General features: G+C 45.9%; 1 protein-coding gene and 1 long non-coding RNA gene across 12 annotated transcripts in view; one reads left to right on the forward strand and one right to left on the reverse strand.

Annotated features, from left to right (window-relative positions):
• Positions 1 to 4,227, reverse strand: part of MFSD4A (major facilitator superfamily domain containing 4A) — a 28,631-nt gene extending 24,404 nt beyond the window's left edge. The window contains exon 1 of one of the 3 annotated variants that reach the window (XM_019752491.2): positions 3,739 to 4,223. In XM_019752491.2, the coding sequence (XP_019608050.1) occupies positions 3,739 to 3,968 (230 nt within the window). In that variant the 5' untranslated portion in view covers positions 3,969 to 4,223. Of the gene's footprint in view, positions 1 to 3,738 lie in introns of all 3 variants that reach the window. The other 2 variants (XM_019752490.2, XM_019752493.2) reach the window with 2 other exon arrangements.
• LOC109458653 (uncharacterized) lies at positions 3,147 to 21,532 on the forward strand. Of its 9 annotated transcripts, none has more exons than XR_012492983.1 (9): positions 3,812 to 3,909; positions 5,849 to 5,971; positions 7,049 to 7,197; positions 7,285 to 7,415; positions 7,755 to 7,943; positions 18,138 to 18,210; positions 18,975 to 19,346; positions 19,908 to 20,236; positions 21,229 to 21,532. It is a non-coding gene; the product is annotated as an uncharacterized LOC109458653 (long non-coding RNA). The 9 variants fall into 9 exon arrangements; XR_002139274.2 differs by having other exon boundaries at positions 19,172 to 19,346; XR_012492985.1 differs by having other exon boundaries at positions 19,172 to 19,346; positions 21,268 to 21,532.
• The last annotated feature ends 3,425 nt before the right edge of the window (positions 21,533 to 24,957 follow it).

The following is a 24,957-nucleotide window of genomic DNA, read 5'->3' on the forward strand; positions in this document are numbered from 1 at the left end:
GCTTTGTGTTCTCTTTGACCGATTTCCTTCTCTCCTGAGGAAGGTCTAATCCTGGTTCTTCTGACCCTAATTGCACCTTTCTCCATCTTAGCAAGCATGTGGTGGCCTTAGCAAGGCCTCCTTCAAGATCTCTGTCTATGCTAGGAGCCAGGGAGAGAGAGAGAGAGAGAGAGCGAGAGAGAGCGAGAGAGAGAGCAGAGAGCACGTGCCTGCGAGAAAGCAAGGGCATGGGAGCAAACACTGGTCCTGCCCTGAGCCAAGGGCTGCTGTCGTCCTCTGCACCCGCTCTGATATCCAAGGCCTTCCACACCCAGTCCCTCCAATGCACGCCCCTATGGAGGCAACCAGACCAGTCCTGACCCTCGGTCTGGGCCAAGCAGTAGGCAGGATTGAGCAGGAATCCTAGATAAAGAAGCACTGCCCAAACTCTCCTCTCCCCATAGCTTCACACTCTCCCCTACTCCCCCACAACAGCTGGCCTGGTGCACTAGCCAGTAACCACTTAAGCTGAAAAGCATTTGTACGGGTATTAGCATTTTAACTGAGACCTGGGGAGGCCCCAAGCAATTAAACTTTAGAAGTTGGTTTCTGGGCTGGTGGAGGTTCTATTTGTTGGGGGGATGGGGAGTCTCTTGAGCTGTCCAGCCCTAGCTAAGTGGTGACTCCCACCTACATACAGGCCACCCCTGTGATATCCCTCCATTTTCACTGAAGTCTGCTTTGCTCTTAACCACAGGAAAGAGTTCTTTATGACATTTTGTCTTGGGGATGGGAGGACTGAGGTTCAGAATTTAAACCTGAAACATTGATAGGACTTACTCCCCCCACCCTACCCTACCTTCACCCCTCAGATCCCAGCAGGAAGCCCCAGAGGCCCAGTTTCCTTCCCAGGAGTGTCAGCTCAGGAATGTGTCCAGGGAGTATAGGGTATAACTTGTACCTTGCAGAGCTGAAGCTGACTATTCATAGAGCAAGAGGCATTTCAAAGTATCTGGTTCTAGAAGCAAATGTCTGGGTTCAAATCTTGGCTAAGCTTCTTAATAGCTGTGTGACCTAGGGCAAGTCCCTTAACTTCTCTGTGCCTCAGCTTCATTATGCATAAAATGGAAATAATAATACTACTCTTCAGGATTGTTGTGAAGATTAAATGAGGTGATACAACTAAGGTACTAAGAACAACGCTTGGCATTGGGTAAATGTTCAATGAAGTTGGTTTATTATTACTATTATCATTTTTCCGAGAACTGGTTTCCTGCTGCAAGACGCTTTCCACTGCCTGTTCAGAGCCCCCTACTGAGTAAGGTGCACCCTGAGGGAGGTGCAAAGCAGATAAGGAAGAGATGTCCCAGTTGGATGTGCACCGGCCGTTTTTACAAAATCTGTACATCGACCTGCCATTCAGAATTACCCTCACTCCCCTTCCTGTTCTTTGCGCTACACATGTTCCTAAAAAGTTCCAGGGAAGGGAGCTTTTGTAAGTCAAAATACTTAAAAGATAAAAACAAAAACAGAAAAACACCTTAACAGATTTCTAATTAATAACTTCTGGGCAAATCACCTCACGCCTGTCAGAATGGCCACCATCAATAAGTCAACAAAGAACAAGTGTTGGCGAGGATGTGGAGAAAAGGGGAACCCTGGTGCGCTGTTGGTGGGATTGGAAATTGGTGCAGTCTCTACAGAAAACGGAGGTTCTGCAAAAAATAAAATTACCATATGACCCAGCAATTCCATTCCAGGGCATTTACCCGAAGAAATCCAAAATACTAATTTGAAAAGTTATGTGCACCCCTGTGTTCATTGTAGTATTGTTTACAATAGCCAAGATATGAAAGCAACGTAGGTGTCAATCGATAGACAAATGGATAAAGAAGATGTGGTACATATACACAATGGAATATTACTTGGCCATAAAAAAGAATGAAATCTTGCCATTTACAACAACATGGATGGCCTAGAGGGTATTATGCTAAGCAAAATAAGTTAGACAGAGATAGACAAATACCATATGATTTCACTTCTATGTGAAATCTAAAACACAAAATAAATGAACAACCGAAACAGAAACAAATTCATAGATACGAGAACAAACTGATGGTTGCCAGATGGGAGGGTGGTGGGGGGATGGATGAAAAAGGTGAAAGGAATTAAGAAGTACAAATTGCCAGTTATAAAAATAGTCACAGCGATATAAAGTATAGCACCAGGAATATCGTCAATAATATTGCAATAATTACATGTAATGCCAGATGGGTACTAGACTTATCGGGGTGATTACTTTGCAAGGTACAGAAATGTCTAATCACTATGTTGTACACCTGAAACTAATATAATAGCATACACCAATGGTAATTGAGAAGTAAATTAAAAAAAACACTCTAGGCAGAATCAGAATGGATCTTGAGCTTCTTAAGATTTTCTGAATCTTACATACATCTAATCCTGTACAAAACCCACAGATACACTAGTGTACACAAGGAGACTTGCTTCTGAAGAGGAGAAGTCTTCTGTTTACAAGATTTGGTAACAGGGATAATCACACCCTAACTGATACTGTTTTGTCAGTTGGGTGACTTAAAGTGGGGCCCATCTATATGACACCAGTGTCCGTCTTCCATTAGCTCTGGAAGCAAGGTGGATGGTGAAACCCACCCTCATGGAGTGAGCCAAACAGTGAGACCCCTTGGTTCAGAACAGCCCCCCAGAGGTTTCTCTGGGATAGCCCCACTGGTTTTGTTCCCAGGCTGGGTGCTTGCTTGAGCCCATGCATCCAGGAAACCACCCACTCTGGAGCTGGACTAGGGCAATCTCCAGCAGCCTTCGGCTTGCGAGCAATGTGTCTCCTGCCTTGGATCTGTGTTCCCAGCTGCTCTAGAAGAGTGATCCTGCTACCTTTCTGAAGGGCTCCTCAGAGACGGCCCTGTCCAGTTTGAGCCCAACCATGAGGCTCTGCAACAGAATCCAAAAGAGGGGCTTTTGGGGGCTCTGCCCGGCACTCCAGAGCCCCGACCTAAGTAGAGGCCAAGGAGGAGTAGCATGGGGTGAGGGAATGGAGGGGGACCCTGGCACAGGGACAGAGGGTCACCTTACCAAGTTGATACAAGTGAGGACACCCTGTACCTTCCCTACAAGGCCTGAGCTGTTTCAGAGGCAGAAGGGCTCTGCCTCCAGGTTCCAATGAGGGAACCCTGGTCCTTGCAAAGCAGAACCCACCAACCTTGTGGCCACCTGGGGGAAGAAACAGCCTATGTCAGCTGATCCGGAGCCGATGGTGTGAGTGGAGCCGGCCCCAGAGCGATCTGTCAGCCTCAGCCTGCTCCAGCACCTACCAGAGCACCTGAGGTGAGAATCCCACTCTCCTACCACCTCACCTCCAATTTTGCCCAGGGCAACAGGGGCTAAGGACAAACCTCAGATCTGGTCTGCAGGACGGAGACCCTCCCACCTCTGCAAACTCCATCACCCCTCTCCCAGTGGGGTTTAGGTGGGGGGAGCGGAGTGAGGCCTGGGTTTATCCCCTCACAGGGGTGAGTGAAGGCCAATAAACAATCCAGAAATCACCTTCGGTCTCAGGAGAGAGTTTTCCGAGTAGAGCTGGGGTGTGGGAAGGGGGCAGCCTTTTGGCAATGGGGACACAGCTGGCGGAGCTGGGAGGGGTGGTCTCAGTCCCAGCACTGCGGGGACAGAGAGAGAGCCTTGGGAGACGGGAGGGTCGTGCCGCGAGGGCCCAGAACTCACGTCCTCTTGAAGACGCCCCCGAGGACGCTGCCCAGCAGGAGGCAGAGTTGCTGGGAGAAGAAGACCCAGGAGATCTGGGACAGCGAGCTGTGCGTCTGGCAGCGCAGGTCCAGCAGAGTGGGCCCCAGGAAGGCGATGCACAGGCCGAAGCTGAAGAAGACGCTCCAGTAGGTGAGCGTGGGCTGCAGGTTGCGGCGGAGCAGTCCCGACAAGCGGCCGTCGCAGCCCATGGCCCCAGCTGGCGGACGGGCTGGCAGCTGCTGGCTCCTAGCGCGGCGGTGCCCGAACACCGCCTGCCCGCGGGAGGGCCAGCCGGGCCCTGGAGGCCCGCGCCGGGAGGGAGGGGCTGGGAGGGGCCGCCGGGCGAGGGGCCCCGCCTCCAAGCCCGGGGATGGAGGGGGCTCCTCGCCGCCCGCGGGCAGTGCGTCGGGGCACGAGTCTCCGCTCTTTCCCGCACCCACCAGCTTACCCTCCCCACGGCTGCCAGAGACTAACCGGGAGCCGCTCTCCACCCCCCATCTTCCTCCCACCCAGCTTGCGGTACCGCCAGCCTTCTTATACAACATCCCCAGGGTCGGAAGGCCCCGAGTGCCCATTTTAGAGCTGGGCAAACTGAGAGCCGGGGCCGTCCTGTGTGTGCACAAATTGGCTGGAGAGCGGGATCTTACAGCACCTCAGGTGGTCTCGGGAGAGCCCGCCTTCGCCAGACACAAGCTGGGCCTGGGCTTTGACGTAGAGGAGGCCTCCAGCCCTCCCCCTTAAACCTAGGGGCTTCACAGAGAGACTTCCAGGGTCATACAGCGCCCCCAACTTCCCCCGAAACAGAAGGCAAATTTCCTACATATATATATTTTTTCCCTTGGGAGGGTATTCACGGCTTTCATTAGAACCTCGAAAGGTTCATTGCCCTTCAGATGGAAAACCCTAGAAACTATCCATCTTCTTTACTATAAGCTCTGTGGAAGGGCCTAGAGCTGGTCTTCACTGGCCACATCTCTGCACCTTGGACAGGTGCAGGAAGAAGGAAAATGTGGGTGCTGGGTCCAGACTCCATCTCTCTCCTTCCTATTTGAGGGAGGGGAGGGGAACAGGAGAGGGTGGTAACCTGGAGAAATCCCAGGAGAAATTTGCAAATAATCCTCTATGAAGAAAAAAGTGTTCTGGGGCAAATTTCGGTTTTGCTGGGAAAAGCCCCAGGGAAGTGGGGTGGGAAGGCGTTAGCCTCCAGACTGGGAGTCCCGGAGGAGCCTGCAAGCTGGCACAGGCTGTCTTTCCCCCACAGGTGATCATGAGGCTGGTGGGTCCTGTGTGGTCCTGTTCCTGAGGGAGCCAGGACACCATTCCTGCCTTGTTCCCTGGGGGTGGAGCAGTAAGGCCTACAGTGTCACCTCTGCACTGGTTTTCTGGTAGTGGCAGGAGCCATTATTCATGCCCTCTTGCCTCCCAGGGGGACCAGGGCTGAAAGGACTGAGGAGGTAGGTGGGTGGGTGCCCCCAGGACACCTTGGCATGAGAGAAGGGCAACCAACTTCTCTTGCAGATGCTGCTCCTATCTCATAGTGCCACCCCAGCAACTGTTCCATCTCCCTAGACTGTGAACACCAGGGAGGGGAGCCCCAAGGTCTCTCTGACTCAGTTGGTCTGTAGGTGATGACAATTACTTATTCAGCAGTGATAATGATGGGCCTGCACAGTATTTGTGATTAAGTAAAAACTTGTCCTCTAGAAAAACAAACAAATCATAACCACAAGCATTTGACTGAGTCCTCTATGCCACTGTCACAGACTTCCAGAACCGTAGAAGCTCAGAGTTGGAAGGAGCTATCTCTAACTGAGTCCCCTATCCCTACCCCATCATTGCTGATAACTATTTTGTCAGTCCTGTTCTTGACTGATACCTTTTATTGAAGGGAACCCACTTTTTCCCCAGTGGGTCAGCTCTGGTTGTAGGAAGGGTGCTGAACTGACGTGCTCCTCCCTGTGAGCTCCCCTGTGCCACCTACAGGACAAGTCTAATTGCTCTGTGCTGTTAATGACCTTGCCCCAGCACTCGGCTTTTCCAGCCCAAACGCCTGAAATTCTTTTATAATTTCCTTACATGGGGCTCCCAGTTATATCGCCCTACTGGTTCAGCTCCTCTGGCCACAGTGGCAGTGAGGCAGTCCTCAGTATCTGCGGTGCTAGAAGCATTCTACATCTTGGTCTGGCTGGTGGTTACACAGATGTAAACATATGTAAGTGTTCATTAGGCTGTATGCTTGTGATTTGAGGCTTTTACTGTCTGTACGTTGTATTTTAATAAAATAGTAAAAAGTAAAAATAAGTAAGCAAAAATAAAGTGAGACAGCCCACTGTGGATGCAACACCCAGCCTGGCTAGAGCCGAAGGCCTTCCTTGTCGCCTCTCCGCCCCTTCCCTTCCCTGCATTCCCTTTGCGGGGAGAGGAGGGGCTTGAGCTGTGACAAGCCATAAGGAAACAAGTAATGTAAAGATACATTCTGTTCTAGAGGTGCTTGGAGAGCCTGGAGGGGAGGGATCTCATTTTGCCTGGGAAGGCTTCATGAAAGAGGTGATTCCTGAACTGCATCTGGAAGGAGGTGTATGTGAAAAGGTTTTGCTTATTCTCTTTCCTTCTCTTTCTCTAGCTCCATTTGCAGCATCTTCACACTGTCCAATTCCTCCAGGAACCTTTCCAAGAAAAATTCTATCCATGTCCCCAACTCCAGCAAGCCCCAGGTTTATCCCTTTCCCCTACTGTCTTCACAGTGTCAGCTATTATATTCCACGGATTGTTAGCTGCCTCTTCCTGCCACCCTGCCTCCCGCGCAGCCAGTAACACTGAGTTGATCAGGGCTGGGATTATATTTACCTGCATTTCTAACTCCCCACCCTACCAAGTGTCCTACCAAATGCCCTGCAGATAGAGTGCTGGATAAATAAAAAGCTGGGGAGCTGAAGTATTTGCATAATACCTTTACAATTTTATTTGGTTTTTTTATTTACACGTCTTATCCCCAAGGGCAGAGGCTGTCCTCTATTTCCTCTGTGCTTTGTATTCAAATCTCTTGCCCTAGCTGGGCACCCTGCGGGTCTTTCTTAAATTTGAAAGATAAAATCTTGGATGCCACCCTAGCCATTCTTCAATTTCCCTCCCTGAAAATTGGAGAAAGTGTTCCCTTTCCCTCAAGCTCTGGAAAGCAGTTTGAGAGCCCCAAATATGGAAAGACTGAATATGGAAAGGCAGAAAGGATCTGTAGGAGTGAAGGGTTCTCAAGCTCTTGCTGACTGATATCTTTTCATTTGCCTTAAAGGTCACCTCCTCAGGACATTTCTTTGGCCTTCCTAGGGTCCCTCCTTGGGACTGCCATTCTAAACCATTGCTACTAATCTGTTCACTGCTGCTCTTCCAAGGCCAGGGCCATGGGTCTGTTCTTCACTGGGAGCAGGAGTTGATCCCTTGGTGAGAGGTGTTTATACTACACTAACTCCCATTTATGCCTGGAAGTTGATAAGCAATAAATCAATGGCACTTATTGAACCATGACAGGTGATCTACATCCTGGAAATACTCAAGAAAGCAAACAATATAATGCAGAGTGAAACACGAGCTATCTACCTTAACCATGATCCTTTTACATGCATCGCAGCTGCCCAAATTCCTGTGTCTAAACCCATCAGGTACGTTTTATTTTATTTTATTTTTTGCTGTTTCTGTTAGAATTGAAAACTTTTAATATAAAAAAGAATGTACAAAGAGAAAAGATCTGATTATTGCCGCCTAGTGGGAAGTCACTGGGACTTGGGGCAGATTTCATGCGTGGTGGGAATCTCTTGTGACAATGGTTCTGCCCTGGATCCCAGGTTCCTCTAGTCTCTGCTTCCCAGACTCTCAGGAGGCCAGGCAGGGGCAGTAAAGTGAAGTCTCTAGTTCAAGGTCATTAAGCACATTCTGCTGTTCCCCAGCCATTCTGGGGCAGGAGGCCACCCCTCACCCACTTCTGGATTTTGTCTTCTCAGCGCCCACATCATTGCCTTGCTGGTCAGCATGTGGAGAGTGGATTGGCACGCTCTGTCCAGGATTGGCATACGGCGGTTGACAGACAGCTTAGTGCCAAGGGCTGCACCCAGGTGAAACACCCTACCCAACATGAATGCAAATAGCAGAGATGGGTGTGTGTACAAAGAGCCTCCTTTCCAAATATCCGGGTGAGCTGAGTTTTCAGCCTGTCTAGAGAGGGAGGGGGGTGGTTACTGCAGGTGACAAGAGGGATGGGAGGGACAGAAGCAGATGACATGGCCCAGAGGCATCTTTAGAGTTAGACCAATGACTGCACACATCCTGGAGAGAATGTGGCATAATACTTGACCTTCAGTTGGTGCTGAATATGTGTTAGTGCTTTAAAGTGCTAGTTGAAGCTAGTTTAACTATGAGAGTTGGAAAGACCATCTGAAAGTATCTAATGCAACCTCCCACTCAGAAACGGATTACATTTACAGCCTGCGTGCCTGCAGGTAGCCACTCAGCCTCAGCTTCAGCATGTCCAGGCTTGGAGTCAGAGACCTGTGAGACCTGTGAAAAGCTGCACCTGACTTTCCTCCACTATAAAATGGGGGGAATAATTGAGAAAATGTAGACAGAATCTGTAACACAGGAGCTGGTACACTGTGTCCCTGGGCCAGCAGCATCAATCAGCACGTCCTGGGAACTTATTCGAAATGCATATTCTCAGTTCTGCCCCAGATCTGCTGAATCAGAACTCTGTGGGGTGTGGCTCAGTAATCTGTTTTAATGAGCCCTCCAGGAGATGCAGCTACAGTTGTTGTTGTTGTTGTTTTTAAACACATGTATATATATTCTTAATTTGGGGGGAATATTGGGGGACAGTGTGCTTCTCCAGGGCCCATCAGCTCCAAGTCTTGTCCTTCAATCTAGTTGTGGAGCGCGCAGCCCAGCTCCAAGTCCAGTCGCCGTTTTCAATCTTTAGTTGCAGGGGGCGCAGCCCACCATCCCATATGGGAATTGAACCGGCAACCTTGTTGTTGAGAGCTCGTGCTCTAACCATCTGAGCCATCCGGCCGCCCCAACAGCTACAGTTTGAGAATCACTGCTCTAGAGCCACAAAGGAAAAAGCCTAATTCCCATTCTACAGGGAGCCATTCACTCTCTGCAGACATTCTTCATGTTCTTCCGAAGTTTCACTGTTCCCACCAGCATCCTCGCCACTTCCCTTAGCCATTCCCTCCTTGTTTACATGTATTCCAGACCCCTGGTCATCCTTATCTGCCTAGATGTCATATTGTCATTGTCAGTGACCTTCTTAAAAAGGGGGCTCCCAGCACCTGACCAGGGCTCCCGAGTGGTCTAAGCCACACACTGTGCAATGCGCTTGCTGCCGTCTCTGTTCTAGAAACGTTGACTGCTATTTATTGAATGCCTACTCTGTGTCAAGCACATGACATAAAATAACTTTTTGTTTCCTTTTTTTTGAGGTTAAACTTACGTACATTAAAGTGCACAAGTCTTAAGTGAACAAATTTAGTTTTCACGTGTGTACACACCCAGGCAACCACCACTGAGATCAAGATACACAACATTTCCAGCACCCACTCCAGACACAGGAATATGCTTGCCCCACATTATGTCTATGAGAGCAGTAGTTCATTATTTTTCATTGCTGTGTAGTATTCCATGACACACACGTACCACAAATTGTTATCCCATCTGCTATTGATGTACATTCAGGTTGTTTCTAGTTTGGAGCTATTAGAAATAAAGCAGCTGTGGACATTCATGCACTTGTCTTTTGGGTAGCTACCCAAATATATGTTTAATTACTATCACCTTGAACTTATGAAAAACTCTGAGGCAAGAAATTATATTCATAGCGGGTTTCATGAGAGAGGTACAATTCATCTGTTGAATTAGTGGTTCTCAGGCTAAGCTATATGTTAGAATTACCTCAAAGTTAAAAAAAAAGTCAGACTCTGTGATTGATGGAGTCCTGCGTGGGTGTTTTGCAAAAACTCCCCAGGACTCTCTAAAGAGCAGCCAATGTTGGAAACCACTGGTGCTGAGAACCCACATTTTACACCAGACTTGCTAGTACATCCCACACCGTTTAGGCACCTCATGAAAGTGCCTTTATTGAATTATGCTTGGACTTTATGCCTAGCTTGCATGACCCTAGGTTATGTTACTGGAGTTACAGTGGGGATGTCGTGGCCAGTGGGCCCCCTTCACAGGATCATTGTGAAGATTAAAGAGAATGTAGGTAGAAAATATTTACAATACATGGAACTAAGAAAGGACTCATATCCAGAATCTATCAAGAACTCTTAAATAAAATTATAAAAGAGAGACAACCCAATTTTAAAAGTAGTAGAAGACCTGAAGGGCATTTCACAAAATCGGATACGCAAGGGTTACCGGAGAGCGAGCCCTTCTTGGCACGATGTCCAGGTTCTTGGCATCTCGAGCAAAGAACTGGACGAGACACAGAAATGAAGTGGTGAAAGAGCAGTTTACTAGAAGAGATAGTACACTTCAAAGAAATAGAAGCAGACCCGAGCAGTAGAGAATGGCTCAGGGGCCCAAGGTGACACTATTAGGAGAAACAGTACACTCCAAAGAGTTTGGAGCGGGCCAAGAAAAAGGAGAGGTTCAAAAGGCCCTGGCTGGTGAGGACTTGGAGTTTTTATCCCTTTTTCTCTAGAATGGGCTGTTCCTTTGCAGGTGTGGGACCACTTGATTGACACCTGTGATTGACAAGAGGCTATTACCTCATCTTTTTAGACTGCGCAGGTGTGAGTGGCCGATTTGATCTAGTTGGGTACTTTGTACCCATTTGTTCTTCATAGGGGTAGATAATTACAATGACAAGGGGAAGTTTTGGACAAAGAGGGGGGGTCTTTTACTATGGGTTACGCAGGAATGCAGAGACCCAATGCCTGTCTCTAACTGCCTGTCTTGTTTTCCCCTTGAGAGATGTGATCCCCATAAAATGTCTCTGGGAAGTTGAGGGACAGGAGGTCTGCTCTTCTGTATCTGCTTCCTGCTGGGCAGGGGCATAGAGCTGTCCCTACCTACTGAGGGATTCATGGAACTCTCGCCCTATCGGATCTCAGATGAGAGGAAGGGGTCTCGGGATCCGCCTGGAAGACCGTGCTGGCTTCTTTGGTTGGGACTGGTGATCTTGCTGGGGTATCCTCTGTATCCCCAAGGACCCAGAATGAGGAAAAACAGATTTTAATTAATAGGTCTGCTAGCTCTATCGAGCCTGTGGCCATTCAACCAGTCATTTAGGGGGTCAGTTGTCCCGGAGCTGGGCACAGAATGGGTTGGAAAGAACCTTAGGCTTCAGTGATTACAGTCAACAAGTATACTAGCCTGTGGGAATATTAAAATCTGTTTGGTTTCTGGGATGGCCAAGAGTTAGGTCTGGAAGGCTTGAGGGTGTTGGGAAGTCACAGGCTTTTAAGTAGTTATCTGAGAGACATTCTGTGATTCAGGCTAGGAGGAATCTTTAGTCTAGGATTCAGAAACTGATTAGAAGAGTAATCAAAGCCCGGGGCTAAGGAGCTAAGAAACTAGGGAAAAGGAGACTTAAATTTTCTATAGTGAGGGAGGCTTAAAGCTTTTGTAGTGAGGGAGCGCTCCCATATCACGAGTGGCCAATAAGCATATGATAAGATACTGAACAGCATTTGTCATGAGGGAAATGCAAATCAAACCACTGAGATACTAGCGTACTCCAACAGTGATTCAAATGAATGTGACTGGCAATGCCAAATGTTGACAAGGATGTGGAGTAACTAGAACTCTGGTAGAAGTGTACACTGGGAAAATCACTTTGGAGAACTATTCGGCAGCACCTGCGAAAGCTAAGCCCATCCTATGACCTATTCACTTCCGGGAGTCTACTCAGCAGGATGAGAGCCTATGTCCACCCACAGACACACCGGGGAGATTTCTATTGGGCATCAGCATCAGAAAAAGCTGTGATTCTCCTGAACCAGTTCATGTTTATCTTAAGGATGCTGGGAATCATGTAATAACACTATTTTCCAAGCTCGTAGTAGCTGCTGGAAAGCTCATGGCCAAAGTCATGGTCTACCTTTATCACCTATATAAAATTTTATGGTATATGTGTTGTGTATTGACTTGAATTCTCTTTATTTTCTGTCCTTTTCTGTTCGCTCTTCTTTGCTTGTTTTTCTCCCCCAAAATAATGCTTAAATTTTTTTTTCAATTACAGTTTGCATACATTATATTAGTTTCGGGTATATACCATAATGATTAGACAATTTATATACCTGGCAAAGTGATTGCCCCGATAAGTCTAGTACTCATCTGACACCATACATAGTGATTGCTATATTGTTGACTATATTCCCTGTGCTGTGCTTTACATCCCTGTGACTGTTTTTATAACTGGCAGTGGCACATTTTAATCCCTTCCCCCTTTCACCATCTCCCAACCCCTTCCCGCCTGGTGACCATCATTTTGTTCTCCATCTATAAGTTTGTTTCTATGTTGTCTGTTTGTTTTTTAGATTCCACATATGAGTGCAATCACATAAGATTTGTCTTTCTCTATCTGACTTATTTCACTTAGCACAATACCGTCTAGGTCCATCCATGTTGCTGCCGATGGCAACATTTCATTCTTTTTTATGGCCGAGTAATATTCCATTGTATATATGGATCACCTCTTCTTTATCCATTCATCTGTCGATGGACACTTACGTTGCAGCCATATCTTGGCTATCGTAAGTAATGCTGCATATATAACACTTTTTCATTATATCATTTTGAGATATAATTCACACACCATAAAATTCACTCTTCAAAAGGCTGTGATTCAGTGTTTTTTAGTAGTCACAAGGTTATGTGACCATCACCACTAACTAATTGCAGGACATTTTCATCACACCAAGAAGAAACTCTATACCCATTAGCAGTCACTCCCCATTGCTCCTCCCCTCAGCCTTTGGCAACCAATGACCTACTTCCTGTCTCTATAGATTTGCCTATTCTGGACATTTCTTGTAAATTGAATCATATAATATGTAGCCTTTTGTGTCTGGCTTCATTCCCTTAGAATAATGTTTTCAAGGTTCATCCATGTTGTAGCGTGTATCAGTACTTCATTCCTTTTATGTCTGAGTACTATTTCATTGTATTCATGAACCACATTTTGTTTATCTGCTCATCAGTTGATGGACTTTTGGGTTTCCACTTTTTGGCTATCATACGTAATGCTGCTATAAACACTCACGTGCAAGTTTTTATGTGAACATATTTTAGTTCTCAGGTATTGTACCTAATGAGTGGATTTGCTAGGTCATACAGTAATTCTGTTTAGCTTTTTGAGAATCTTTTCTCATTAAAAAAGTATTTTTAATCGTACTGTATTGCACGTATCTCTGTAAGCCACTGCAAATCCTTCTTTTTGGAATGAGGCAGAGTATAAATAAATAAATCACAAAGCATTCCCAAGCCATCTGTTTAATAATCTGCACTAGAATTTTGCCAGGATTCTATATTGAGCCACTTGGTCTATAGTTTCCAGAAATACCTTCTGTCTCTGTGAAAATCAGAACATTTTCTCATTTCCAATGTCCTCATTATCTATCTGGGTTGTTTTCCTGCAAGGTAGTTCTAATGTCTAATTCATCTGAATCTGACCCCCAAACTCATTGGCTGTCACATACTCGTAAGCTCTCACCATCTACCTCTCCTCTATCGGGTTGTGGACTTAAATTTTACATCCAAGTAATTCATGCACGTGGTTAAAAATAAAGTAGAACAGACGCGCCTGCAGTGAACAGTCCTGCCTCATCTCTCCCCACTCTAGTCCTGCTCCTGGGAGGCAATGGCCTCTATCTGTTTTTTCCTCATTCTGGGAGGGACTTCATCTCTCTAAATTATATGCTTATGCTGCTGTTTCTGGATTTCTCCGTTTTCAACATACTCTATTGATTTTTAACCATGAAAGATGAGAATTTGATTTACATAGATCATCTAAAGAACCCTCCCTCACTCTATGCCCAACATGGTTATGTAGCTATTTTCATTCAGTTTCCTCTAAGTAAAATAAATCTGTTGACTATCTTTGTTGCGTTAAGTAACATATGTGCATCTTTATTTCTCATCCCACCAGCTATAGATCATAATTTGACTCACTATTTTGTAGGATAAGGTTGTTATCACTCCTACCTTCCCCTTTTGGCTTCCCTTCCCAACTTCTGACTTCCAAACATTTACTTTAAATGTTCAATGTTAATAACATTTATATTCTAATTTTCTAACCATAATTAATCTTCTGTGCTTTGTTTATAGGTTGGTTCTAAAAAGTATAAATCTAATAAACAATGTTGATATTTGTGACAGTGTAAATATTGTTTGTTGCAGAGCCAGCAATGACATTTCTTTTCTTCTTTTTTTAAAGAAAGCACATTCTTTTTTTTTCAATTTATTTTATTGGGGAACAGTGTGTCTCTCCAGGGCCCATCAGCTCCAAGTCATTGTCCTTCAATCTAGTTGTGGAGGGCGCAGCTCAGCTCCAAGTCCAGCCGCTGTTTTCAATTCTTTAGTTGCAGTGGGTGCAGCCCACCATCCCGTGTGCAGAAATTGAACTGGCAACCTTGTTGTTGAGAGCACGCTCTCTAACCAACTGAGCCATCTGGCTGCCTGACTTTTTTTTTTTCTTCCAGTTTTTATAGAGTTTCAAATTGACTTTCTTCTCCTTCCCCTTTTTCTTTTCTATATTTGCCATGATCACTTCCCCGAGTTTGTTTCCAACTTTTCAGCATATTGAGTATTCTGATATCCCCCTTTTTTTCCCAGGGACCTCTCACACAGGGCACTCTCCCTTATGCTCTAATTCGGGTGTGTTGCTTTTCTGTCACATAGCTGTCAGCCTGGGACTTCTTCCTTTCACCAATCCCTGGGCTGGTCCCACTGTTTTCTCCTTTCCTCTCTTCCTCCCTTTGTATTCTTTGTTTATGCTGTTATTTTGCTGATGACATCTTCAAGCAATTTCTTAAGAAGGAGTGTGTGGTATGTAGATTTTCTGAGTCCCTCCTTCTGAAAGTGTCATAACTCCACCCTCATACTTAAATGGTGATTCAGATGGGTATAGAATCCTTGGTTGAAAATTATTTTTTTTCACAGAATGTTGAAGGCATCATGAGACTCCTGAGGCCAGTTTGATTCTTATATTTTTATTTATTAATTTAGTTTAATTTAATTTTTTAAAGGAGGGTGCAGCTCACAGTGGCCCGTGTGGGAATTGAACCAGCAACCTTGGTGTTATTAGCACCACGCTCTAACCAACTGAGCTAACCAACCACCCCAATTCTTACATTTTTAGAGGTAACATTTTTTCCCTCTAGAGAAATTTTTAAGATCTTGTCTTTATCATTGCTATTCTAAAATGTCACCATGTGGTGCTTATATGTGGGTCACTTATTCACTCCTTGTGTTGGATTCTTGGTGTCCCCTTTACATTTGAAAATTCTGTCCTTTAGCTTCGGGAATTATTTTGTCTTATTTGAGAAATCTTCCCTTCCATTTTCTCTGTACTCCCCCACCCCGCCCCCAAATATACTATTATCCAGATATCAGACTAATTCTCTAATTCTTTCACCTTCCAAAACCTTTTATTGACATTTTAATTTCCGTAATCCTATCTTTAATTTCCAGTAGCTCACACTTATTTTCTGGTTGCTCCTTCTCATAGCAACCTGTTCTTGTTTAGGGATGTGACACTTCAACTATCCCTGAGGACATATATTAAACTTTTCTTTTGTCTTTGATTTCCTAAATTATTTCTCTTATTCTATATCATTATCCCCACCCTCATTTATTTATCTTTGTCTCTTTTTCATGCTAGAGGCTTTTCTTCAAATGTCTGATAGTCTTTGATTTTTCATATTTAAGAGTGAGGCTGGGCTGGTCAGGTGGCAGATTTCATTTTTGTTTCATTTCATTTGGGCAGGGAATCTGTGTCACATGGAGAACTCTAAGTAATAGACACGGAAGTCCCTTCTTTGGGGTCATTGAGCCCTCCAATTGGGGAGGTGTTGCTTAGGAATTGACTCTTCCATATATTGTTGGCCATTCCTCTTTTCAACCATGGCTGTGCCTCCTGCCTCCTCTACACTGTCCAGCCCCATGGACTCTCGAAGTCCTGAGATAGTTCTGCTGGGATAATAGGCAGCCTTCTCTGTTGCCTCCCACTTTGGGTTCACTCACTGCCCTCCACCTCCTTCATCAGTGACCCCTCGTTTCTCCATTTCCCAGCTTCCATATATTTGTTGAATATGTATCTCTATGGTGGCCTCCCTCCTGTCCTCCTCATCATTAGAATATACTTTTCTTCACTGCTTTATTATCATTTTAGTGGGGCCACAGGAGAAATGACAAACATATGTGGCCAATAGCCTGTCTTTAAAGGGAAGTCTTCAGTTCCCTCTTAATGCGTCTGTTTTACCTTTTTCAGAATGAAGGTTATTCTCCTTGATATAGGAAAATGACCAAATTAAGAGTTTTATCATCATAATAACTATCTACATGTTGGGAAATAGAGGTTCCTGAAGTCCAGGGGCCCTTCCTTCTCTGTTGGCTGCTATTGTTTGGCCATGTCTTCACTTCAGACGCAGCTCATACTCCACCCAGTCACCCTGTCAGAGACCTTTGTACTCTCGCTTTCAAATGCCAGTTTGTCTCTCTGTCCTGTCAATTCTAAGTCCAGCACTTTTCTTGAAGTTACCACTCCAGCTTCATCCACTGTTCCTTTGTCCATTGGTTCTGACCCATCGTTTAGTTCCAAGTGGGTTTCTCTTGCACTCTTGCAGCAGCCTCCTACCTCCCTGCCTACCCACCTCTAATCCAGCCTCCTTACACTCTAAATTCAGACCGGAGTTCATCCCTTATTTACATCAAGAGAAGGATAAGTTGAAGCAATTAGTACCACCTCTCCAGAGGGCTTTTGGGTAATATCCATCAAAATTATAACCGCACCTGCCCTTTAACTTGCAATTGTACTTCTAGGAAGTTATCCCGCAGATAGAGTTGTATTTGTACAAAATGACATATGTACAAAGTTATTTATCACAGCACTTTTATAAAAGCAAGAGTATAGACAACCCAAATGACTATTAGTAGAGACTTGCTAAATAAATTACAATACTTCCATATGATGAAATATTATTTCAACATAAAAAATGACAGAAGTCATTATATATTGATGGGAAATAGCATGTAAGATCTATTAAGTAAAAACTGAAGGATGCAGTAAGTGGTTAACACTTGTGTAACATTTGTGTAAAGGAGGAAACTAATATTTGTTTATCTTCTTGTCTATGCATAAAATTCCTGGACGGTTACGAAATACTCACTGAGTAGGGAGAACTAGATGGGGGGGATGAGTGAAAGGGACATTTTCATATACACTCTTGTATCTTTTGAATTATGGAGCACACAAATGTTCTGTCTAGTAAGAAAAAATAAACCACCATTGTAACAGGTGGGAGGTGGTCTCTCATTGTGGTTTTGATTTGCATTTCCCTAATAGCTAGTAAAGTTGAGCATTTTTTCATATATCTGTTGGCCGTTTGTATGTCTTTTTGGGAGAAGTGTCTGTTCAGGTCCTCTGCCCATTTTTTAATTGGATTGGTTTTTTTTTTGTTATTGTCATTGTTGAGTTATATGAGTTCTTTATATATTTTGGATATTAGCCCCTTATCACAGTTATTGTTTGCAAATATCTTCTCCCATTTTGTTGGTTGCCTCTTTGTTTTGTTGATGGTTTCTTTTGCTATGCAGAAGCTTTTTAGTTTGATATAGTCCCATTTATTTATTTTTGCTTTTACTTCCCTTGCCTTTGAGGTCAAATTCATAAAATCCTCTCTAAGACCAAGGTTCATAAATTTAGTACCTATGTTGTCTTCTATGTATTTTATTGTTTCAGGCCTTATATTTAGGTCTTTGATCCATTTTGAGTTAATTTTTGTGTATAGTGACAAATAGCAGTCTAGTTTCATTCTTTTGCACTTGGCTTTCCATTTCCCAGCACCATTTATTAAAGAGGCTTTCTTTTCTCCGTTGTATGTTTTTGGCTCCTTTGTCAAAACCTATTTGCCCATATATATGTGGGTATTATCAACAAGACAAGTAATAACAAGTGTTGGAGAGGTTGTAGGCGGAAAGGTACCCTCATACATTGCCGGTGTGAATGTAAGTTGGTGCAGCCACTATGAAAAATAATATGGAGGTTCCTCAAAAAATTAAGAATGGAATTACCATATGACCCAGCCTCCCTCTTCTCAGTATCTACCCCTAAAATTTGAAAACATTTATCCATAAAGATATATGTACTCTTATGTTCATTACAGCATTATACACAGCGGCCAAGACATGGAAACAACTGAAGTGTCCTTTGATAGATGATTGGATAAAGAAGATGTGGTATATATACACAATGGAATACTATTCTGCCATAAGAAAAGATGAAATACTGCCATTTGTGACAACATGGATGGATCTTGAAAATAACATGCTAAATGAAATAAGTCAGACAGAAAAAGTCAAGAACCATATGACTTCACTCATGTATGGTATATAAACTGAAAGCAACAAATGAACAAAACAAACAAAAACTCAGACATAGACAACAGTTTAGTGGTCACCAAGAGGAAAGAGGGAGGGTAAAGGGAGTCAAATGTATGGTGACAGGAGATTTGACTCTGGGTGGTGAACACACAATGCAGTATACAGATGACGTATTATAAAATTGTACATTTGAAACCTATATAATTTTATTAACTGATGTCACCCCAATAAATTTAATTTAAAAGTGAATTGTATGTACATAAATAAGTAAAATTTAAAACTCTCCCTTTGTATAATCTCAATTTAGATTTTTTAAAAATCACCCATATTACACTAAATTTATTATAAAATAACTTAAATGTTAATTTATATATTCTCTGAATTCAGAACATGTTCTGATATAATCTTTTAATATGACAGATGCATTTTGCTATATTAATATGCCTGTATGTTACATATTGTATTTACCATACATATAGTCTTTTTAAAGGTCTCTTTATAAGAATCTGAAAGGAAAACATCAAAATGTTAACAGTGGTTATTTCTGGGTAGTTGGCATAAGAGTGATTTTAATTTTCTTTTTATCCTTTTCTGTTTCTCCCCCAACTTTTTATGATAAGGATATATTCTTCTAATAATCATGAAAAAGCATGTATGCTGCCCCCTCACCACTGTCCACAGGATCAAGCTCAGTCCTTTCAATGTGCCTGTCAAAGTCCCTGCCTGCATTTCCATCTGCTTCTATCATCTTCCCTGTCCCCAACGGGAGGAGTTTGACCCCTGAACACAGCCTCTTCACTGCTCTTCCAACCTGCAGATATGAGATCCAGCCTTCCCTGTCCAGCTCAAATGTCCCCTCCCAGATAGAATCAGTGGCTCCCTCCTTTGTGTCAAGTAACCACTGTCTCCTCTGGACTGGATTCCTCATGTGTGTGGCCCTTGTCTTACGAGTCATTTACAAGCTCCAGGTGTAACCCAGGCCCTGACTCAAGGTGAGTGCCTGGAACGTGTGTTCCCTCCTTGCTTCCTCCACCTTCTGTGAGATCGAGGTGCTGAGGTACTGTTGGCTGCAGTCCTCACTTCACTTCGGTGTCTCCTTTCTGTTTGTCAGTTTCTGGGGTGTTCTTGGTGTTCTGCCAGCCCTGGCAGCAGTCCTTGTTGCCCTTCTGGCAGGGCCCGCTACCTTGCGGTATTCTTTAGGCAGCTGCATCTTCCAAACCAGTGATGGTCCTGGACCAGCCTCAGTGGTCCAGTTTGAGAGGAAGGGGCTCTCCCAGGATGGCTGGTCTGCCCAAGGGAGAAGGGGAGGGAGAGGAGATCCTTTCCTTTTGTCTGTTGGAGAAAGTGGGGCTGGGAGATGAGGTGACATTTGCCCCAAGGACTTCCACCCCCGCCCCCACCTTCCACCCCCAAGGAGTCTTCCTGTCTGCCCCTATCCAAAGGGAAATTTGCCAGAAGGGGAGGAGATAGGGGCAGGAGGAGTGATTGAAGCAGGTCCCACCATCCATCTCCCTTTCCTGGGACACTTGAATTTATTCCTTGCCTTTTCACAGACTCCTGTAGAAGAATGGAGCTGTCAGAGAGTCCCACTTCTTCCTAGTTTCTCAGGGTGCAGAGATCCAGTGATTGAAACTGCCTCACCCCCATCTCTCACCAGCCCTGCCCCCGGTTCACGCGGAAGCTGCACAACAACGAAATGGCAGAGAAAAGCAGATGTTACATTCCTTTCGTGTCCTTCTATGTCCTGGGTTAAGAGACACTCATAGCGACTCTCTCCTCATCTGGCCACTGTTGGTCTCATCCTTATTCTCAAGATTTACCAGGAGGATAAATTTCAGCCTGGGAACGTGGACCTTCGCTCCATTCGCAGCATCACCTCCAGGTGAGAGCAGCCAGGGCTAACCTGGTAAGGTGGGCACACAGCCCTGGATGGACACAGGCAATTACCTATGAAGTCCAGACTATTAAAAAATCTTCCCATGTTCAAAATCCTTACATCAATAAGCAATATGGCGAATATTTACTGAGTATCTAATATGTGCCAGACATGTTGAGTGATTTCCCTGTGTAAGGAAGTGGACTTTTTTATATCTTTGTTTCACACTCTAGTAACTGAAGCAGAGAGAGGTGAAGCAGGTGACCCAGGGTTGCTTACCTAGTGAACGGACTAGCTAAGCTTTGAACCATCTGGCTCCGGAGCCTGTTCCCTTAACCCTGAGGGTATACTGCCGAGAGAGACCTTCTTCCAGTCCCACTGTACCTCTTTCTTGCTGCTGCTTATAAATTGCAATATTCCTGTGGAGGCCCCCAGTATGCCTGGGGTAGGAACTGCTTTATCCCCACAAGGGAGTTGTTGGTTGGCCTGAGGATGGCCCCTGGGATACCTGAGGTGCAGAGCCTCTAATGAGGGCATGTGGGCCAAGGAAGGATAGAGGTCCTTGGAGTCCTCCGAGGGTGGTGGGAGGAGAGAAGAAACAGTTAGGTCCCCCAGCTCATCAGAGACAACTCCTAGTAAACAAGACTGAGGAACAGTGAGGACAGGTGAGGAAGGGCCCCTGAGCTGACCCCTCAGATCAGAGCCCATGTTTTTGGTGTGACCTAGAGTAAGTTGAGGGGCTTGAGTGTGGATGGTCAGGGGAGTGGAGTGGTAGACAGCCCTCTAGACCTGACCTTCGAGCCTCAGCCTGACCCCTGACCCTCTAAGGGTGCCCAAGGCTACTCCATCAAGTCCAGAGTCATGATTCTGAATTCTAACCACAGCCAACGAGCTCTTGACTCCCTGGCAGAGGGAGTGGGTCTGTGCCAGTGGGATGCAGCTGGGGGCCTCTGTTGGCATTGTCTCAGAACACTGAATAAGAGTCTTCCACCACACAGCTGGTGCTCACCATTCAGCACCTGCTGTGTGCTCACTAGGTCATCACAACCATGTGAAGATGTGGACCAGCTCATCACCACTGGGTCTGTGAGGAATTGAGCTCAGGAAGGTGGTATGTGCCCAGGATCGCAGTGGCCAAGCCGGGATTCAAGCCCTGAGTTCCACACACCGAGCGCAGCACTCATCCAAAGCTGCACCCCAGGGATTCCTGCCGACACTGTAGCTTTGTTCTGGAGCCTCAGGAGTTCCTTTCCTTCCAGACCCTTTGGGTACTTCTTCACAAACCTCTATTTGCTTCAAAATTGCCTGGGGAGCATATTTAAAACGCAGATCCCTGGAGTTCATCCCTAGAGATTCTAACCATGGACATCTGGGGTGGGGCCCAGGCCCCTCCTGCATTCTTAACCCCAAATAATTCCGAAGCAGGAGGTTTCTGATGCACCCGCACTGCAAAATCTGCTCTACTCAGCATCTCAAAGGTTGTCTGTCCCAAGCTCTTTCCCATGGCAGTTGTCCATTAACATCTGAGGGATGAATGAGGGCCCCTTATTCCTGATTTTGTCACTCAGGTTCCTCTCCTGTGGGTTTAAAATGTTAAAAGGGTGAGGGGAGACTTTTATAAACTGCAGATCAGCTGCTTCTGGGTTCCACTCCCCAGGCAAGGGATGAGTGAGGGGACAGTGCGACCTCTTGAGGTCTTGCCAGAGGACTGGGGCTGCCCCTGTGTTTTCACACCAGGATGCTGCTCGTGGCGGAAGTCAGTGTTATTTGGTGAGAATGCAGAATCCTGACCCCCAACCCCGGTTTATTGAATTAGAATGGGGGAGAGGCGACAGCGCCCAGAAATCTTCATTCTTAGCCAGCACCCCAGTCAATTCTCTTTTTTGAGGGGGGGAAGAGGAACAGGACTTTTTTATTGGGGAATGGTGTGTACTTCCAGGATTTTTTTCCAAGTCAAGTTGTCCTTTCAATTGTAGTTGTGGAGGGCGCAGCTCAGCTCCGGGTCCAGTTGCCGTTGTTAGTTGCAGGGGGCGGGGCCCACCATCCCTTGCAGGAGTCGAGGAATTAAACTGGCAACCTTGTGGTTGAGAGCCCACTGGCCCATGTGGGAATCGAACCGGCAGCCTTTGGCATTAGGAGCATGGAGCTCTTAACAGCCTGAGCCACCGGGCCGGCCCACCCGTCCATTCTGATGCATCTGAATGTTTGAGAAATCCTGCTGTACAGCATGGACTTTGAAGTGGGGTTTGGGGTTGAAATCCCAGCTCTGCTACGAAGTAGCTGTGTGGACTGAAACTAATTCCTAACCTCTGTGAGACTCAGTTTCCTCATCTATAAGAAATGGGGTACTATACCTGCCTGTTGGTCTTGCTGTGGATTAAATCAAACCATGAGAAAACTGATGCACCTGGCACTTAGGAACTGCTCTGGGAGCACACCCAGCTAGTGGTGAAGAGGGATGCACAGATAAATGCCTTCCCTGGGAGGGAAGAGCTGGGAATTGAGAACATTGAATATTACCCCATGGCAAACACTGAGCTGCTTTATAACTGTTCTGACCTTGCATTTCCTCTGGGGACAACTCAATGAAGCTTTTTCAAGATGACTAGGTCTGTTCCCATCCTCGGGTGTGAGCCTTTTCAAGTTGGGGTCAGGTGTTGTAAATAAAATACCATTCTATTTTAGCTTGATATCCCCTAGCCAAACCTTCTCCCTCCCACCCCCCATTTCCCCTCCACCTTACATCGCCAAACCCCTCAAGCTGAAGAGCAAGGAAGGCCCTCTTGGCAAACTACATCTGCCAATGTTCCTGGGACCCTTAGCCTTGTAGCTGCTGCCGGGAGTGGGGAGTCTCCAAGTCCTTCCTTCCCTCGGCTCCCCCAGTCTGGCCAATCCAAGGAAATGCCGAAGCTTTTGAAAAGCTTCAGCCATTCATAACAGTTCAGTTCCTTCCGGAAACGTTCCCCAGCTCTGCTGCAAGCCTGCCAGGCGAATTGGTGACGTCCCGCTCTCAGCCCACACAATGGGCAAGGTAGAACAATGCTGAGTAGGAAAAACGTCCCGCGCCTGTCCATAGGTTCACATCCTCGTGGGACCCCACCCCGTGGCTCCCAGAGCTGGAGAGTGGGGAGGAGCAGCTGTGGATGAAGGGAAGGGGAGGAGTGGGAGCCCAACCAAATATCCCCAGCTTGGCTGCATTCTGAACCAGCTGGGAGAGGCAGATTAGAAGTCAGATCTGCTTATTCTGGCTCCTCTGCCAGCCCCAGGGCCACCGCTCAACAGCCATGACACTGGAACAGATGAAAACCTGAGCTGGCAAACAAAGCAGTTCAGAGGGCAGTGAGGCAGGTAGGCCTATCTGGTGGGAGGCCTAGCTTTGTCACTTAACTGACAAAGTGCAAGGTTTTCAACCTCCTAGGGCCTCAGTTTCCGTATCCACGAATAGTGTAATTGTACCTGCCCTATCTCACAGGGTGTTTTCAGAGCAAAATGGGCTACTGTGCTTGGAAATGCCTCAATAATTATAAAGGAATTATTTGGTCACCAACTGGTGTCATTATCCTAGCAAAGTAGTTGGGGGGGTTGGGTAGCCCACGTGGGGGAGATCACACTCAAGAGGGCATGGTAGTTTACAACCTAAACCCAAGGAAGGGACCTCACAGACGTTGCAAAACCTGAGTGTAGACTACAGGATATTAGAATTTCTAGATTGTCAGGCTTGGGGGTAAGGGGTATTTAAAATCTGCATTTTAAATACGCTTACTTAGAACATTTCCATACTAAACCATTTTTACTTAGGCTGTGTATTTTGGGGTGATGGAGGTTCTGAGGGACTAAGACCCCCATGAACCCCTTGCATCAGCATTGGTGTAGGCCTACTTGGTGCCAACAGAACTGAGCCCACAGAGCGTTCATATGGTTGATCAAGAAAGGCTTCCTGGAGGAGAGTTTGAGGGATGCTTGAAAGAAGAAAGGGAAACGGTTCATACCAGACACTGCATGGGAACAGACAGGCTGGTGTAAAATTGGGGGCAGGGAGGATACTCTGAGGGCATCTGGGGCCACTCTTTCTTGTAGAGACAGAAGTACTGAGTCTCAGCAAGGGGAAGGCACCTGCCCAACGCCCAGTGAGTCTGACTGAGCTGGAGCCAGAAGGAGGTGGATGGGTTAGTCCGGGCAGAGGAACATGGACAGATGGAAGAGCAAAGGCAAGAGGGAGAAGGCACATTTGGGGAAAGGTGGGTCCTTGGTTTAGTGGAAGAGTGCAGTGTGCAGGGGGTGGTCAGACACAGGCTGGAGAAAGAAGGGGTCAGGGCTGGGCACAGGGGCCATGGGCACCTTGCTAGGGAGCGGCACAGCCCCTGAGAGATGACAGTGAGACAGTCAATGGGACATCCTGAAGCCCCTTGCAGCCCAGGGCCATATTCTTTTGAGGACCCTGGGGGTAAAGATGGGAAAAGTGTGGGGGGAGTAAAGTTTGGAAACACCCAGAAATAAGACCATGTGACTATAAATGGACACTCACATCTAAAGAGATCTGAGCCCAAGGCAGAGAGGAAGGGAAGGGAGGGACTGGGTGGGGAAGGGTAGGTTCTAGCAGGTTCCTAATGTATCAGATGTTTCATTTTTGTGGTTAATCCATTTCATTCACAACTATGAACTGAGCCTAGAGGGTAGAGGTCCAAACTCACTCTCTGAGGCTTGCAAGACTAATGAACGGAGGGGAT

Source organism: Rhinolophus sinicus, linkage group LG17 (genome assembly GCF_036562045.2).
Source record: "Rhinolophus sinicus isolate RSC01 linkage group LG17, ASM3656204v1, whole genome shotgun sequence".
In the NCBI taxonomy this organism is placed as follows: domain Eukaryota; kingdom Metazoa; phylum Chordata; class Mammalia; order Chiroptera; family Rhinolophidae; genus Rhinolophus; species Rhinolophus sinicus.